An 18,933-nucleotide genomic window follows, 5' to 3' on the forward strand; every position below is an offset into this window, starting at 1 on the left:
GCCGACCAGAAAAGGGTCCGTCCGTCAGCGGATCAACGATGACACGATCACTCAACGTCTCGATTCGCAAGCCGCAGGCGTCACATGAAGTAGCGGACGGCGCGCAGCTGCCGAGGGGGCCTCTCCCATGCAGCCACGACAGTCGCTGATCCTAGATGGCACATTGACGCCCTGAGCCCTTGTCTTAGTCGCGTGATCGTGCGAAGCGAGAAGACGAGGCGTCGTTGCGGCCGTGGAAAAAGAGCGACGGAACCAGCTCTCGTAATGCAACATGCAACTAGGAGCCAATGATACAGACCAAATATTAAGTTACTGACAGACCTAATTGGCTGGTAATCTTAAATGGGGGGCCCTGCAAATTGGAGGCCCTATTTAGCTGAACCTGCTGCACGCCACGGGGACGGGCCTGCTGCACGCTGAGAAGCTGCCAGAAAGCTCAAACAAGAAGGCTCGCACGATGAAAAGCTGCCAGGAAGCTCAAACAAGCAGGCTCTAACCAGCGAGAGCACCTCTACGCTTTCAGAGTCGGGGGTACGAACTGATAAACGCAATAGCTGAGGTTCCAACTTAGACACCTGGTTGCACAATCTCAGTGTCATGCTGCTGGTGCAGTGAAATGAGCAGGCCCATCTTGTGCGCGTAGTGGGAACTGAGAACTATGTTTTATTTATTTTATAATTCATGTCTACACATATGCTGGTTCTTCCATCATCGTTACCAAATTATACTATTACTATCATTACTTTTTTGAAATGTCCTGTCGTATAACCTCCTGAAATTGCTAGCTTATTTTTTTTTCTCTCAACAAATGGCCTAAAGTTTAGTCCATTAGCTGATCCAGGTGAACTAAAAATGGACTAAAATATAATTTTACCCCAACTAAAGTTTAGTCAATTAGTCATCAAAACTCATCTAATTTGGATAAAACCAACATGCGAACTGCAAAAAGACCAAACTGTGCCTCACTATGCGTAGGCACAACAACAATATAATCTAAGGGTAAAAATGATATTTCCATATTTCTACATGTGTCCTACCTAAAGTTTAGTCTATAGATCCAAACAGGCAAGTTTAGTCCAGGTAAAGTTTAGTCCTAGGAGATCCAAATAGGGCGTAACTTATACGCTCGTGAATCATAATTTCATCCAATTCAAATGAGAAGGCAAATGTTGATACAAAAAAAAAATGACGTTGCAGGTCCATGCGGGCTGCATACCAATCACCAACAAATATCCAAGCGCTAGTCTTGCTGTCCCATCTGAAATGCAGACAGAAACTATTATAATTCAAAACTGAAGAATGGAGTCAATTAGAGCAAATACCTAGTATTTTCATGCTCAAAAGTATCATTAACATCATGAGCAAATTCCACATTGCAGTTCCATGTATGGCAGTATTACATCTCTAATTTCCAGTGACAGGAACAGGCAATCAGAGCTTTTAGACCACCAGAAACACAATGCTGACATGCAGATATTCACTTGCACAATCATGATAGGCAACAGCAACATGATTATTAGTTATAACATCCACAAACGTGTTGTTCAGTGCAGAAAATCTTTCATTGGATCGTCATGGTGGATTTTCTCCATACGGTAGGCTTCCATGTCCTCCGCAGTGACCTACATAGGCAACTCGATCAGTAACTAAGGCACTTTGTATAGAAGACAGGCAGAGTGCAGAGGTGCTGTACTGTTATGTGACCAACAACAGGTGATGCAAAAAAATGAGTACCTCATCATTCCACTTGACATTATATTTTCTCTTCCATTCATCCCTTTCCTCTCTCCTCCTTTCATCCTCCTACACATGATATCATATTAGTTGCAGATGAACGAATGATCGAAAAAACAACAGGCACTGAAATGTCCAGTGGTACACAACTTTACACTTTTTTGAAGGGTCACCGGAAGGGGAGAGGATCCCCCACCTGATTTTTCATTGTGAGTTGTGTGTAAACAACTTTACACTGACAAGGAAGAAATGCTTACCTTCTTTAAAGACTCAGCAAGCTTCTTCTTGTCAAGAACAAGATCATCAGGGACATCAGTTCCCCAAGTGGCAAGCTGTTTCTCTTCATGTTGTACAGACTCCTCTGCATTATTACAATTTTTCAGATGTAGCATGCATGCACAAATATGTTAAGATAGCCAAATCGCTTAGAGATCATCTCACTACAAATAGTTGGATTGCTATCATCAAACTGGGATAAAAGCAGTATGATCAACAATTGCGATATTCATTTATTATATATACTCTTTAACAAGAAGTTGGAACAAGTTCTCAAAGAAGGTACTTCAAGCAACACGAGATTCCTGAATATCCAAATTCATTGTTTGGCGAAAACAATTGGTAGTAAAATTCAATATTTGTTTACACGTTTCCATCTTCCCATGTTTAATCATGATTGCTGCTGTGTATTAAAGTGTTCTCCAAGGATCTCAGTGCACCAAAGAAAGATAAAGGAGGAAAGAAATGAATGAAGAAGGCATACAAACGTCTACCGTGAGAAATCTGATAGTTAGATGTTCGAATGTGCCAAAAATAAGAAAAAGAACCCATAAAGGCATGTTACCCTTCCAGAAAAATACAATGAAGTAATAGTGTCATACCTTCTGCAGCCTCCTTGCGGGCCATGTTTGCTTTCATCAAATCTGCTGAAGCTTCAGCAGCCTCAATTCCAGCTAAACCTGTGCAGTAACTGTTTTTAATAGTCTGCTTGCAGCATTTATAGCCCCACTGATGATCCTTCCACCATGAACCCCAGACACTCGTGTGGTTATTAATGTAGACATCTTCTTCATACTTGCTCTTAGGAACAGATGTATCCTGCAGATAAACAGTATACAATGACAATGAATAACCTAAGCAATTTCCACATATACATCAGAGAATATGGTCCAAGAGTCCTTAAAAAAAGGAATATGGTCCAAAATAATTACATGTGGATAAAACAAACCTGTCCTTTAATTATACGTCCAGTCCGATCATATTCAATCTCTCTCTCGCTACCAAAAAGAAGCTCCCGGGGTAGTGGTTCTTCAGAAGCAGCATTCCCATACTTCTCCATAATTTTCTCCTTGGTTTCAGACTTCAATTTCTCTTTCTTAATCTTGAAACTCTTGTATAGTAATTCAGCCTGGGATGGTGCTGCCTGCATGTGGATGTCCTGTCCCTTTTCAAAAGCTTCCCAAGCATGAAGGTTGAGTTGCTTGAACTCCAGAGCTTGTCCACTAAGCCTGTTTTGGTTGCCTCCCTGCGTTACAGTAAATCATGGCAACAACATTAATTATAAATCTGAGTGACCAAATGATATGGTAAGTCAAGGTTTGGTTTGGTGAAGAGCATTTGTTGACCCATATTATGCCATACTTACCACATAGAATTTTTCATTGGGGTCCATATCTGGCAAAGGATCTTCACGCATTGAACGAGTCTTTGGATCATAATATGCAGAATTTACATCGAGGTTTAGAAGGTATTTGGCATTTTGGCTGTGTCTTCTCTGATACGCAAGTTCCTGGATGGAATATTTACACCATAAGCACCAAAATAGCATTTACAGAACTTATGTACTTTACTTTTACTAAAATATGTATGTCAGGTTAGAAACACTGTCCCCTTCTTTTGAAATTCCTGAGAGTTATAATTGGTGATAGGAAAAGTATAGCAGGTTTAGTTCAAATTTAAGCTAGATCCTACAAACTTCTGGAGAAATCCTCTAATTCAAACAGGGTGAAGAAATAATGATAAAAGTAACAAGATGAGAGTATAGTATCCCATATAACATTATAACATCACCTTGATTTCTTAGACAAGAACTCGAAACTCTAAAAGGACTAAAACTAAGACTAGCAACTCGACACAACCCGATGTAACTGGAAACTCAACAAGCCCTAACCAAGCAGTTTCTAGCAAAGGCTCAAAGGGTCTATAGGATCTTGGGAAAACCTAATCTTCTAACTTTTTTTGGCTTTTTCTGGACTATAGGAAAACTAAACAGCAAGGGGTAAGAAATCTCTCACTGATGAACCTTGCTCTGATTACCAACTGGTGAGGACCCGAGGGGCGTATCCCGATCTTTTGGTGAGGGATGAACTATATAACTCGATTGGGGGGTGGGGGGGAAGAGGAGACGTTGGCGGTCCGACGAACACGCGCGCTCCCCGCAAGTAGTGATAGCTATCTTTGTAAAACAAAAACCCAACCCATCCATGGTGGCGGTTGGGGGATATAAGTACAAGGGAGGGCAACCAGAGGAGTTCAGGAGTTGTCCTCTAACCTTAAGACATGCCGTTAAGGGCTCAACTGGATACACGGCCCATTGGGCCAAAATAGGGTGGCACAGCACCATGGACTGAAAAAACCTTTGGTAAGGAAGCAACCCGGATACTCTGGGCATATGTCCGGATACTCCGGACATGTGTTCGGACATCCGATCGATAACCCGGATACTCCGGGTATACGTTCGGATACTCTGGACATATATTCGGACATGCGATCGACAACCCAGATTCTCTTCTGATTAAATGTTTTTCTAGTTGACAATGTAGATAAGAAATTGTTGCTCTTATGTCAAACATTGGTGAGTCTATTTTGTTAGCTTTGGTGTGGTTTGTGTTTCTGTTCCAAGGTGCATTCTAGATTCATGTACATCAGGAAATTGTTGCTCTTGTTTCAAATGTTGGTGAAGCCAGTTTTTGTCTTGGTGTGGTTTGTGTTCTCGTTCAAAGGTTTTCTAGGGATGACATTCTGGTCCAAACTTGGCCTGAGGTTGAGAAGGTATGCGCACTGAGGTGCTGAGGTAATGCTTTGGAGTTTGATTCGTTGTCTTGCAGCACTGAACCAGTGCGCTCTATGTATTTCTTTCAAAATGTCTTTGTATTTCAGCACATCTTGAATAACTATTTTGTTGATTTGTATTTTTTTTTATTTCATTGTTATATTGCAAACAGTCATCTCTTGGAAAGATTGTTTTATTTGGCTTGTTTTTGCTTATCAAATAAGAGAAATCGAGGGCTTAAATTTGCAGTTTTGTTTTAGTTGGCAATTTCTGTCTTCCCCCAAAGGCAAAAGTCAAAACAAAAAATGTTTGCTTGAGGAGCTCTGTAGATGTCATCTAGTGGTTTTAGGGTCTGTTTGCTTTGTTTTGTCTTTGTGAAAAGACACTGTGGCTGTACAAATAAGACACTTGCGTGATTCATTTTGCAAACCAGAAGCAAAAATTAATTGGAAGTGAAACTATTTTTCTGAGTTCACCTGTGAAGCCGTTTTGAGAAATTGATTCAGGATTAGCCATCAACGGCCCGGCTGTGCTCTGAGTCATCCATCCCTCTTGCCAAGTAGAACGTTTGGTCTTTACTTTAGACAACATTTGGAAAAACAAGGTCTTGAAAGACAGAGCACTTACAAAAAAGTTGTGGTTGCTCACTAGATTATCATGGACAGTTGAAAAAAGTCTCAAGGTTGCTCACCAGACTATTACGGACGCTTTTTGTGTCAATTCTCCTTCCCAATGTGAGGACAAACGAGCAAATAAGAACAGCCAGCTTGGCTGATTTAGGCACAATATTGGTGGAGAAGCAACAGAAATGATACTTTTGCAACATCAGCCCATTACTGGAGCGAACCAGATTCACCCTTTCACCACCAAAATACATCTCATTCACCAGTCAGGAGAGTACTCATCAAATTTTTCGCTCAAGCATGAACAACCCAGATTACAAGCACAAACTGCCCAGATTTACCGTACCACGCACGGGTGACTTGGAACACGGATGCAAATGCAATACGGTTAGCAATGCGCAGGGTAGGGGCAAAAAGGTTAAAATAAGATACTCTCTCTCTCTCTCTTTTGAGTAAGGCCGAACTGCACCTATTGCAGCGCTAGACAGTCTCTAATACAGATTGAAAACAAGCACCGTGGATACAACTCGAACTCGGCAAGCAGAAACTATATGGAGATGCGGCTAGATGGTGACAAGAACTCGAAACTCTAAAAGGACTAAAACTAAGACCAGCAACTCGACACAAACCGACTTAACCGAAAACTCAACAAGCCCTAACCAAGCAGTTCTAGCAAAGGCTCAAAGGGTCTATAGGATCTCGGGAAAACCTAATCTACTATTTTTTTGGCTTTTTTTGGACTACTGGAAAACTAAACAGCAAGGGGTAGGAAATCTCTCACCGATGAACCTTGCTCTAATTACCAACTGATGAGGACCCGAGGGGCAAATCCCGATCTTTCGGTGAGGGATGAACTGGATAACTCGATTTGGGGAAAAAGAGGAGATGTTGGTGGTCCGAAGAACATGTGTGCTCCCAGCAAGTAGAGATAGCTATCTTTGTAAAACAAAACCCAACCCATCCATGGTGGTGGCTGGGGGACATAAGTACAAGGGAGGGCGACCAGAGGAGTTCAGGAGTCGTCCTCTATCCCTAAGACGCACCGCTAAAGGACTCAACTGGATACATGGCCCATTGGGCCAAAATAGGGTGGTGCAGCACCGTGGATTGAAAAATCCTTCGATAAGAAAGCAACCCGGATACTCCGGGCAAATGTTCGGAAACTGCCCGGACATCCGATCGACAACTCAGATACTCCGGGTACACGTCCGGATACTCCGCACATATGTTCGGACATCTGATCGTCATCCCTGATACTCTTCTGATTAAATGTTTTTCTGGTTGACAATGTAGATAAGAAATTGTTGCTCTTATGTCAAATATTGGTGAGTTTGTTTTGTTAGCTTTGGTGTGGTTTGTGTTTCTGTTCAAAGGTACGTTCTAGATTCTTGTACATCAGGAAATTGTTGCTCTTGTTTCAAATATTGGTGAAGCCAGTTTTTGTCTTGGTGTGGTTTGTGTTCTCGTTCAAAGGTTTTCTAGGGGTTTCTAGGGATGACATTCTGGTCCAAACTTGGTCTGAGGTTGAGAAGGTAACACGCACTGAGGTGCTGATGTGGTGATTTGGAGTTTGATTCATTGTCTTGCAGCACTGAATCAGTGTGCTATATGTATTTCTTTCAAAATATCTTTGTATTTCAGCACATCTTGAATAACTATTTGTTGATTTGTATTTTTTTATTTCATTGTTATATTTCAAACAATCATCTCTTGGAAAGATTGTTTCATTTGGCTTGTTTTTGCTTATCAAATAAGAGGAATCGAGGGCTTAAATTTGCTATTTTGTTTCAGCTGGAAATTTCTGTCTTCCCCCAAAGGCAGAAGTTAAAAAAATATTTGCTTGAGGAGCTCTGTAGATGCCATCTAGTTGTTATATGGTCTGTTTTCTTTGTTTTGTCTTTGTGCAAATAAGACATTGTGGCTTTGTACAAATAAGACACTGGCATGATTCGTTTTGCAAACTAGAGACAAAAATAAATTAGAAGTGAAACTATTTTTCTCAATTCACCTGTGAAGCCGTTTTGAGAAATTGATTCAGGACTAGCCATCAACGGCCCGGCTGTGCTCTGAGTCATCCATCCCTCTTGCCAAGTAGAACGTTTGGACTTTACTTTAGACAACATTTGGAAAAACAAGGTCTCGAAAGGCAGAGCACTTACAAAAGTTGTGGTTGCTCACTAGACTATCATGGACAGTTGGAAAAAGTCTCAAGGTTGCTCACTAGACTATTACGGACACCTTTTGTACCAATTCTCCCTCCCAATGTGAGGATGAATGAGAAAATAAGAACAGTAATGGTGGAGAAACAACAGAAATGATCCTTTTGCAACATCAGCACATTACTGGAGCGAACCAGATTCACCCTTTCACCACCGAAATACATCTAATTCACCAGTCAGAAGAGAACTCATCAAATTCTTTCACTCAAGCATGAACAACCCAGATTACAAGCACAAACAATCCAAATTTACCACACCATGCACGGGTGATTTCAGACACGGATGTAAATGCAATACGGTTAGCAATGCGCAGGGTAGGGGTAAAAAGGTTAACAGAAGATACTCTCTCTCTCACTCACTCACTCACTCTCTCTCTCGTAAGGCCGAACTGCACCTATTGTAGTGCCACACGGTTTCTAATACAGATTGAAAACAAGCACTGTGGATACAACTCGGACTCGGCGAGAGGAAACTATATGGAGATGCTGCTAGATGGTGACAGGAACTCGAAACTCTAAAAGGAATAAAATTAAGACCAGCAACACGACACAACCCGATGTAACCGAAAACTCAACAAGCCTTAACCAAGCAGTTCTAGCAAAGGCTCAAAGGGTCTATAGGATCTCGGGAAAACCTAATCTACTAATTTTATTTTGGCTTTTTCTGGACTATAGGAAAACTAAACAGCAAGGGGTAGGAAATCTCTAACCAATGAATCTTGCTCTGACTACCAACTGGTGAGGACCCAAAGGAGGGCGACCAGAGTAGTTCAGGAGTCATCCTCTAACCCTAAGACACACCGTTAAGGGGCTCAGCTGGATACACGGCTCATTGGGCCAAATTTGGGTGGCGCAGCACCGTGGACTGAAAAACCCTTCGGTAAGGAAGCAACCCGGATATTTCAGGCATACGTCCGGATACTCCAGGCGTATGTTCAGACATCCAATCGATTCTCCGGGGTATCGTTCGAAAGAAGTCTTGACTATTGTCACAAGTTGGTGCTGTCCTGCTACCCGAATCTAGCCCTCCATCATTCCTAAGCACAACAAAAGTGCGAGTGTTTCCATTGTCTAAATATAATGGACAAGAGCTTAAGAATGAACTTACTTGATGATTGAGTTTATGGGCACAAGCACGAGTAATAGGACCAACTGGTGGGGATGTCACATCTGCCGGTGTAGGTGGTAGTGTGGATGTATCGTTGATGTTGAGGTCCTCATCAATCTTTGAGCAATGCGTCGAAATGATGAAGAGATTCCTCATCTAGAAAGTACTTACTTTAAAAATATAGAAATTACTGCAAAATAACTATACTAGATTTATGTTTCTAAAATCCGAGGGTCCAAGAGGAAAGGACGAGAATTCCTAGTTCTCGACCACCGGACTCTTATCAAGAGCTTGTAAATTATTGAATTAGGATATAAAGATTTATAGCTCATACCCACATCCTCATATTTTTGTTATTAGTAATATAGTGGTGCTTTCCTACATATAAGTTCATATCAATTTATTCATTAATATACATATTATAATCTACATCTTCTGTTGGTTTTTGCCTAGTCAATGTTGACCGAGGTCTTCAATTTTTCCTCAAGTTTAATGCTTCCCCAGAGTTAGTCATGCTTTGTGCGCTGAGCATGTACAAGGACTGCAACTACATGGCTTCAGACTCTCTGTTCTTTTAAGGGAAAAGTCTACTTTCCCTCACTCAACTACCACAAAAGTTTGATTTTCATCCCTCAACTATAGAACCGGGTATAGAGTCTCCCCCAACTATCAAAACCGTTTGTTTTACCTCTCTCAATGGTTTTATATTGTTTTTTCAAAGATTTTTTTATACCTTCTCGCTTTTTTCGCTCAATTTAGATAGCAAACGTGGTTCAAAAACTATGAAAATTGGCATAGTCGTGGTAGAGGATAGTACCCAAAAAAAAAATCTAATTTTGCAAATTTTTGAAGTTTAAACCCAAAGAAATTTGAAACTTAAAATTTTTAAAAAAGAAAGAATTCAAACTTCATTGAATTTTTAGGACATCAAGATGAGCTCCATCTTTGACAAAATTTGAACTGTGTGATACATATTATAGTTACATTATTAGAAAAATATAGGTTCTATAACAGAATTTAAAGTTTATTACGAAGGTCAAATTTGAGATAAATTTTATCTTTTTTATTTATTTTCACATAATTTAAAATCTACTCAAGATTTTGCATATGTATAGATCATATATGCAAATTCTTGAGTATATTTTAAATTTTATGAATATAAATAAAAAAGGATCAAATTTGGCTCAGATTTTACCCTTCTTAAGAAACTTAAAAATTTTGCTATACAGATTTTTTTTTCTAATGATGCACCTCTAATATGTATCACACAGTTCAAATTTTCTAAAAATGGTGCTCATCTTGATGCTTTTAAAATTCAATGAAGTTTGAGATCTTTTTTTTATAATTTTAAAATTTCAAACTTGTTTAGTTTCAACTTCGAAAAAATTGTGAAATTGGGTTCTCTGTAATCTCCTCTACCACTATGCCAATTTTCATGATTTTTTATCCACATTTACTACCTCAATTGAGTGAAAAAGAAATAAGAAAGAAAAAATCTAAAAAAAATGCAAAAACCACTTGTGAAACTCCCTAGGAGGTAAAATAAATGGTTTTAATATTTGGAGGAGACTAGATACCTGATTTTATAGCTGTGTGAAAAAAAATTGACTTTCGTAATAGTTGAGAGAGGTAAAGTAGAGTTTTTTCTCTCTTTTAACTCGAGGTATCCTCGTACGTGTAATTGGAATTCTTTTCTCTTTTAACTCGAGGTGTCATCGTGCGTGTAATTGGAAGGCCACACAAAATTTGAAAGATAATTCTGTATGGAACACAAACTATTTTTGTTTGCGACGACTCTACGTGTCCACCACTTCCCCCGCTCATCCAGGGGCTCTCTCGGTTCCAGCAGTCCATCACCCCCAACCCTAGATCCAACAGCGCTCAAACCCCTCCTCTCCCTTGTCCCTTTGCTTCCAAGCTATAGACTCGCCGCCGCACCGCTGAACAGTCAGGGTGGGCATAATTAACTGATAATCAAAAACCGAACTGGAATACCCAAAAACCGAACCAAAATACCCGAAAACCGAAAAATTCGGTCATCAGTTCGGTTCCAGGTTTAGTAACCAAATTAAACTCGGTCACTTCGGTTCCAGTCCTCAGGTAACCGAGAAAACCGAAATAAACCGTAAGAGGCCCAATAGTAGATGGGGCCCGGCCCAATAGCCAGCAAACCCTAACGATATAGCCGGCCTCCCCCCTACCTTTCTTCCCCGCCCCCACCCGCCGGGATCCCCCACCCGCCCGTCCAGCTCCAGCCCCAACCCTCCCATCCCCCGACGCCGCCCCCCAGACCTCCGCCTCTCGTCGCCACCTCCTCGCGGCCCGCCTCCGCCACCCTCCTGCCGCCGCAAGCCCGCAGCGCCGCCACCCACTGGCAAGCCACACAGCCCCCTTTCCCCACCTCGATCTCGCACGCGGCACGCCTAGGGTTTCGTCTCGTCGCCCTCCTCCACCGCCACGATGCCGAAGAACAAGGGTAAGGGAGGCAAGAACCGGAAGCGGGGTAAGAACGAGGCGGACGACGACAAGCGCGAGCTGGTCTTCAAGGAGGACGGGCAGGAGTACGCGCAGGTGACCCGCATGCTCGGCAATGGCCGCTGCGAGGCCATCTGCGTCGACGGCACGCGCCGCCTCTGCCACATCCGGGGCAAGATGCACAAGAAGGTCTGGATCGCGGCGGGCGACATCGTCCTCGTCGGCCTCCGCGACTACCAGGACGACAAGGCCGACGTCATCCTCAAGTACATGAACGACGAGGCGCGCCTGCTCAAGGCCTACGGCGAGCTCCCCGAGACGCTCAGGCTCAACGAGGGCGTCGACGTCGACGGGCCCGAGGACGGCGAGGAGGGCAGCGACTACATCCAGTTCGAGGACGAGGACATCGACAAGATCTAAGATTCCTGTTTCTCCTCGCGGCTACTTTCTTATATGTAACTTATTGTTATGTGTTCTAGTGCCATGTGGTGATATGGTTTAGGCTGGCTGTTATGGATTTGCACTTTTGCCAGCATAATCTTGTGATGCGACGAGATGTGGTTAGGATCTGAGGTGGTTAAATAATCGCGGATTAATATCGTTCCAATCTGGTACATGCTGTTATTACAACAAGTGCTATACTGGTGCTGCTATTATTGTTCTCGATTGTGTTGTCAGGTTTGTTGATTTAGCTGATTGGCTGCAACTCTGGTTGCGGTCTATAATAATTTGGGGGCTGTGTGAGGGCTTCCTGAGAAATTTGAAGGCTTAATTCCAGTTCCATCTGCTCCATGAATGAATATTAGGAAACGGGTTCACAACATAGTTCATAAACTGTTTGGTATTTTCTGCCAGTTTACTGCATATGCACCATACATGCAGGCACAGAGCTGAGGACATGATGTTAATCGTTTGTTTACTAATAGTTCTGTGTTGCTCCAATCTTCACTCCAGGATAATGTTTTTATCATATCAAATCTAAAGTCAAAATACCCTGTGCTGCAGTTGGACCTTAGGTATGCTACTAAGTGTTCAGTATTTGAGGCGATTAATGAAATATCTTTCCTTCACGTAAACTTGATTGTTAAATGTAAATTATAATGTTATTTTAGGTTGATATTAGACCTTGTTGTTGTTATCGTGTCTGCCACATGTGGTGGAATTGCCTTTGCTTGCTTTGGACAACCTGTGAGTACCCTACTTTTATTTTCTCTAATTTCTACATCATTATTAGCAACTGGAAACATAACTTTTCAGTTTGAAATGATCCATATTGCAAGGTTAAGCTATGTAAATCTACAATTCAAAATATATTGCAGGTGATTACAGGTTATCTATTGCAGGTGATTACAGGTTATCTACTTGCAGGATCTATAATTGGGCCTGGAGGCTTTAGCTTTGTCAATGAAATGGTGCAAGTAAGGTGCTTTAACCTTTGTTTTTTGTTTTTTAAATGCCAAATCTCTTTGGCTTCCACAGTTGGCATGCTCTTGTGCTCAGTTGTTCACTCATTGACTCTGTAACAAGGCCCACTGCTTCGGATGTATACAATTGGTTTTAACAATATAAAATAGGGTACCTGTGCCATTGATTTACTTCTGATGGTTTTGTACTCTATGTGGTTGTGGATGACCATTTTGGTTTTTTTGGCCTTTAATGATCATTAGTTGCACTTATTAGAACAAAGCTTTGTAACTTAAGGTTGAAGTTATGGATCTGTTCTCTCTGTAATCTGGTATAGTATAGTGAAACTTATTTCTGGTTAAGGATGAACAATAATGTGCAACTTGTGTACCAGAGAGCTTGCCAGTTAGCTGGTGCTGAAATATATGTATGCTCGTACTGACTTAGAAAGTTCAAACAAATTTATTTTATGTATATGTGCAGTGCTCAGTTCTTAGTATATTTCTTTAGCATGGTAGTCAAATTTCTACTTGGATAATTTTTTGCTCCAGCTTCACCATTTCATACATCTCAGCTCGTCTTGAATATTTTGCAAATGAATTTGCACCTCCTTGACCTCCTGATTGCTGCTATTCTGTGCTGCTTATCCAGTAATGCGTTGATAGAGTTGACAAGATGTACACAAGTATTTCATGTTCTTAAGTATGACATTTCTTACAGTCCACTATTTCTTTTCCAGGTTGAAACAGTAGCCCAGTTTGGTGTGATATTTCTCCTATTTTCTTTGGGACTTGAGTTTTCTACTGCAAAGGTATTCTACCTTCAATATTCCTTGATACATTAAGTTGGTAAAACAATTTGTGATCAGAAGTTAACATATGTGGTGTTTTTACATTGCCTCAGCTTCGAGTTGTTCGTGTTGTTGCTGTCCTCGGAGGATTGCTCCAAATTATGCTGTTCATGTTTCTTTGTGGTATCTTGGCTACAGTATGTTTTCGTCTCTGTTGTCTACATTATGATTTACACTTTGGAGCTCTTTGTTTTGGACATTGTGTAAAGCTCGTTATCACCTTCTCTTTGAAGGTAACATCATGTTCAATCATCCTGTGCACCATATGTCCAAGCATCAAATAATTAATTGCTTCATAAAATCTTATCAGAATAACAATATTTGTTGCATCCTTTGCTCGTTTGAACTTAGGGCGTCCCCAGTGAACTATTTGTGTTTGGGATTCGTGTGGTTGGTCATCATATCATGTGAATCTCAAGGTGTGACTCATAGTAGCTGGTGACTTATTCAACGATAACGCCATATCCAATGTGTGATTCTTCTCTTTCTGCCGTGCAGTTACTGCCCTCAACACGCTGTTTACCAGCATGAATTCACCAGGGCAGCTACAGGGCTGGAAGGCAAGCGGCGGTGACCCCTGCAACAAATCATGGAAGGGAATCACCTGCTCTGGATCCTCAGTCACTGCGATGTGAGCATCACATAATCCATTGTAGTCAGCTTCCAAGCTCAGTTTACTGCTTTGTGCCTTTTTCCTGACGCTCTTTGTAATGGCTACCCTTTTAGTAAATTGCCGGGATTGGGGCTCTCTGGAACTCTGGCCTACAACATGAACACCATGGATTCACTAGTGGAGCTGTGAGTTTCATTTGTATCTCTCTCATGTAGTCTTGTTCTGTTTCTGAGAGTTTTGCTAGTCGCTGACTAGCTTGCTCCCAATTCATTGCAGAGATATGAGCCAAAATAATCTTGGTGCTGGTCAACAGATTCCGTACAATCTTCCAAATAAGAAGCTTGAAAGACTGTAAGTCCTTTAGGGTGTGTTTGGTTCAATGGTCCAAGTGGGTTGGACCCATTTTTGTAGGTGTTTGGTTCGAAGTCGAGAAGGTTGGGTTCAACCCGAGAGGAGAATATGCTCTCCAGATGCGGGTCGGAGTGGTCCGCCCAAAACGAGCGGACCACCCCGACCCAGATGGACGCCGTCTCCGCTCCGTGTCGGGCCACCCGGGCCAGCGCGAGCAGAGCGGGAGGAGCACCGGCGAGCGTGGCGCAGGCGCAGGGGCAGCCAACCGGTGAGTGCGGTGCAAGCGGCGGCCGTCGAGCACGGCGCAGAAGCGGGCGTGGCGGCCGGCCGCGTGGAGGTCGGCGAGCCACGGGCAGCACGCGCGCGTGGGGAAGAAGGGGCGGGGCGGAGGCAGACCCGGGGCGCCGGCAGGGCGGTGCGGACCTCCGGGCGCCACCAAGGGCGGGGCGGAGGCAGAGCCGGGAGCCCGCGGTGGCGGTGGCCCCTCTCGCGGAGCTCGTGGAGCGGTGGCAGCGAGCTGGAGGAAGAAGATAAGGTGCAAAGGAAAAAAAGAAAAAACAATAGAGGATGACACGTGGGGTCCATATGTTACTGTTGCTAACGGAGTTAAATGTACATCCATTCCATATCTACTAATCCCTCTAACCAAACAAAAAACTGGGTTCGACCCAACCCTCCAACCAAACACCAATTGGGTTCAACCCAACCCTAAAATCTGGGTTGGACTCAACCCGTCTCCAATCCAAACACATGCTTAGATGCCGCCATCTATATGTCTTTTCATCTGATTACATGCCATCTGAGTGGATTGTTGATTTGCAGCAATCTGGCAGGAAACCAGTTCTCTGGAGGTATACCATACTCAATTTCGACAATGCCTAAACTTCAATACCTGTGAGTACATTTTCTGTGTTGTTTTTTTGGTCGAAAACTGGATTTGTATTGAATTTCATGCTTATATTTAAAGTTCTAAATGGATATTTCAATGCATATACAGAAATCTTAATCATAACCAACTATCAGGAGATATCACTTGACATATTTTCCAACCTCCCAAGTTTAACCACAGTGTGAGTATTTCCTCTTTTCAATCCTGTTGTAACTGTAAAGTTGCATTATACACTCTTCTTTTAACATTTCCATCATATGCCTCCTATGAATACATTTCTGTTGAAATTGCTACAGAGACCTTTCCTCCAATTCTCTTACTGGTAATCTACCGCAAAGTTTCAGTTCTTTGCCAAGCCTGAAAACACTGTAAGAAAGACGCCCAATGGATTTAATTTGATGTATTTCTTTTTGCTGTTTTTGTCCCTATAAAGCTGTAACCCATGTCACATTCTTCACAGGTATTTGCAGAACAATCAACTTACTGGCTCAATCAATGTAGTTGCCAATCTTCCGCTTGACGATTTGTGAGTAAATATATTTGCAATACATAAATTGTGTGTTTTAAATAGTTTGCACATATCTTATTATATTTATTGAGTGCAGGAATGTAGCAAATAACCGCTTCACTGGTTGGATTCCTGATGAGCTAAAGAAGATAAATAGCCTACAGTATGTCTTATTCAACTCTTGGTTTTGTGATGACGCAGAGGGCTGCATTTGAACTAATGATGTGTCTGTTTGCAGAACCGATGGTAATTCTTGGAGCACCAGCCCAGCACCACCACCACCACCATTTACATCTCCACATTCTCGCAGCAGCCATCGGAAAAGCCCAGGCCAGCATTCCAATGGAAGTAACGACTCAAGTTCCGGTGGAAGCTCTGGCATAGGTGCTGGAGCCACAACAGGCATTATCATATCTGTTCTAGTTATCGGAGCAGTTGTTACGTTCTTCTTGATAAAGAGAAAACAATGAAAAGGTGCAATGCCAGAACACTATGAACTGCGCCAGCCGTTTAATTCATTCCCTTTAAATGAAGTTAAAGGTGAGGTTGTCTGATGTTTCATATGCCTAAATAGATGCTCTGATTTATCATGTCATGCTGATAGTAGTACGGTTCTATAACATTGTAGAGATGAAGCCTGTTCAAGAGGCTACCACTGTAGAGGTGGAGTCTTTGCCTTCTCCTGCAGCAGTTAACCTAAAACCACCTCCCAAGATTGAGCGAAACCATTCATTTGATGATGATGATATTGCAAGCAAGCCTGTTGCAAAGAAAAGTACTGCAGCACCAGTGAAGGCAACTGTTTATTCAGTTGCTGACCTACAGATGGCAACAGATAGCTTCAACATGGACAACCTTATTGGAGGGTACATTTGGACGCGCGTGTACGGGGCACAAGTAAGTGATGGAAAGGTAAACAACAGTACATTACCAGTAAGCCGTTTTTCATTTCTTCTTGACAAGAAAGATTTGAATTCACTCCATTAAGTCACAGTTGTGCAAATGAAACTTGGACACCATTGCTCCATACTAGTTCAACATTTCTGTTCTATTTTAACTCTTTTATGTGCTACCAAATATTTTGGAGTGCAGTTCAGTACTACATGATATATAACTTACCTTTTTCCTTTCTCGAATTAGGTTCTAGCTGTGAAGAAACTTAACATTACAGCGCTGCCTAGCCAATCATCAGATGATTTCTACGAGCTGGTGTCCAACATTTCAAAGTTGCATCATCCCAATCTTAGTGAGCTTGTGGGCTACTGCATGGAGCATGGAAAGCACTTGCTGGTTCTTGATTTCCACAGGAATGGTTCATTGCATGATATGCTTCATCTCTCAGATGAATATAATAAGCCACTCAGTTGGAATTCTCGTGTTAAGATTGCATTGGGCTCTGCACGTGCACTAGAGTGAGTGGATCTTATCTGTATTTCTCCGTCTCTTGTCTCTCTGTGATTAGCTGTTAAGTGTTCGTGCCCCCCCCCCCCCCCCCCCACACACACACACATGGCATTATGAATTATGATGATATAAAGTTGACAAGATATTATGTTGACTGAAGTATATGTTACCCCACAATATCTGCATTCTCCTTGGTTAATGAAACTCAATCGGCAAGCATCTCATAATTACTCTGCATACCTTTCTGTGTAGGTATCTTCATGAAATTTGTTCTCCATCCATAATTCACAAGAACTTCAAGTCATCCAATATTTTACTGGACACAGCTCAATCCTCACATTTCTGATGCTGGACTTTCAAGTGTTGTTCCAGATGCTGAATTCCAGGTAAAGTTCAAGGCAAATTTGCTCCAAGAAACATGTTTAGAAGTATATATGGTAACGAATTAGTTATTGCTCATGGGCTTTCTATAATGTTAGGTATATAAGTGTGTTTAGTCATGAAGGAACACCAACAATTATTTGCTGGTTGAAAACAACCAATAATATAGTTGGTCTTAAATGATTTACATCCACATCACATACAAGTTCAATTCTTCGTGTTGATTCAAAATGAAACATCTGCAGGCTTCAGATCAGAGTTCTGGATATGGTGCCCCTGAGGTGGATATGACCGGCCAGTATACCCTGAAGAGCGACGTCTACAGCTTTGGAGTTGTCATGCTGGAGCTTTTGACGGGAAGGAAGCCATTTGACAGGTATGCCTACCATCACTAGTTGCCTGCACTGCTTCAACCAGTTGTCAATGGAGCATTCGACGACTCAGGTTTCTTGTAACCTGACCTGACTATGTTTCTTAACATCATCGCAGCTCTAGACCCCGGTTAGAGCAATCACTTGTCCGGTGGGCAACTCCCCAGCTGCATGACATCGACGCCTGGGACCGGATGGTCGATCCAGCACTCAAGGGCCTTTACCCTGCCAAATCTCTCCCGTTTCGCTGATGTTGTCGCACTTTGTGTCCAGGTATGAACTTGAGTCCCCAGATACAACACGGTAAGTACATGTGTTGAACAACTAACCATATGAACCAACCTTTGTTGGTGCAGCCTGAGCCGGAGTTCAGACCTCCAATGTCTGAGGTGGTCAAGCGCTGGTCCGGCTTGTTCAGAGGGCCAACATGACCAGGAGAATCCTCGATGGCGAGGAGGCTTCTCGGCGACCGGATGACCAGGACCAGGAATTCGTCTAACAAGCGGAACAGTATATACATCTTATGCTGAACCTGCATACCATCTTACTTTTGTGACTGTTAACTTTTATTCCCCAAACACAACACGTAATGCAGAGAAAAAGGAGAGGGGAAAAACAGCTGTTTCAGGTTCTATCAGTACATATTACAGGTTTTGTTTCGTATAATGAAATATATACATGTTTGTGTTTGTGTTATGCCTCTGGTATCTAATGGAAAGCATCCACACGGGTTGCCTGGAGTAACCTTTATCGAGCTTAGATGGTAGCTAAGCTCCCATTTGACAATGTGAATAGTATATGCAAAAAGTTATACTGCACTTTGAACGAACAATGCTACAATAGTCGTGGTTTGAACATGGTTATAGCAATATTTCAGGGGTGACGTTATAGATTTCATTCCTTTCCCTTGGTTTTGCCAAACAGTATCCTCAAACAAAATTTGAAATCTGGTGAC

General features: G+C 42.2%; 2 protein-coding genes and 1 pseudogene across 2 annotated transcripts; 2 read left to right on the plus strand and 1 right to left on the minus strand.

Moving 5' to 3' along the window:
• Positions 1 to 1,483: 1,483 nt before the first annotated feature.
• LOC120688983 (pre-mRNA-splicing factor SLU7-like) lies at positions 1,484 to 3,427 on the minus strand. The gene is made up of 6 exons (XM_039971325.1): positions 3,377 to 3,427; positions 2,960 to 3,256; positions 2,613 to 2,829; positions 1,992 to 2,095; positions 1,735 to 1,803; positions 1,484 to 1,622 (listed from the first exon to the last, which is right to left on the minus strand). Exons 1-6 carry the CDS (start codon positions 3,425 to 3,427, stop codon positions 1,545 to 1,547), a joined length of 816 nt encoding a protein of 271 aa, XP_039827259.1. The 3' UTR covers positions 1,484 to 1,544.
• A 7,532-nt stretch (positions 3,428 to 10,959) lies between these two features.
• Positions 10,960 to 11,840, plus strand: LOC120690294 (eukaryotic translation initiation factor 1A). The gene has a single exon (XM_039972893.1). The coding sequence runs from the start codon at positions 11,193 to 11,195 to the stop codon at positions 11,625 to 11,627; it is 435 nt and encodes a 144-aa protein (XP_039828827.1). The 5' UTR covers positions 10,960 to 11,192; the 3' UTR covers positions 11,628 to 11,840.
• Positions 11,841 to 12,027: 187 nt separating this feature from the next.
• Positions 12,028 to 18,670, plus strand: LOC120690291 (annotated as a pseudogene).
• The last annotated feature ends 263 nt before the right edge of the window (positions 18,671 to 18,933 follow it).

The sequence above is a fragment of the Panicum virgatum genome, chromosome 9N (genome assembly GCF_016808335.1).
Source record: "Panicum virgatum strain AP13 chromosome 9N, P.virgatum_v5, whole genome shotgun sequence".
In the NCBI taxonomy this organism is placed as follows: domain Eukaryota; kingdom Viridiplantae; phylum Streptophyta; class Magnoliopsida; order Poales; family Poaceae; genus Panicum; species Panicum virgatum.

Coding starts and splice junctions, on each gene's coding strand:
- LOC120688983 (XM_039971325.1), bottom strand. CDS start 3,427: ATGCGTGAAGATCCTTTGCCAGATATGGACCCCAATGAAAAATTCTAT. Junction 3,257..3,376: donor CCAATGAAAAATTCTATGTG/GTAAGTATGGCA, acceptor ACTGTAACGCAG/GGAGGCAACCAAAACAGGCT. Junction 2,096..2,612: donor CCGCAAGGAGGCTGCAGAAG/GTATGACACTAT, acceptor GTAATAATGCAG/AGGAGTCTGTACAACATGAA.
- LOC120690294 (XM_039972893.1), top strand. CDS start 11,193: ATGCCGAAGAACAAGGGTAAGGGAGGCAAGAACCGGAAGCGGGGTAAG.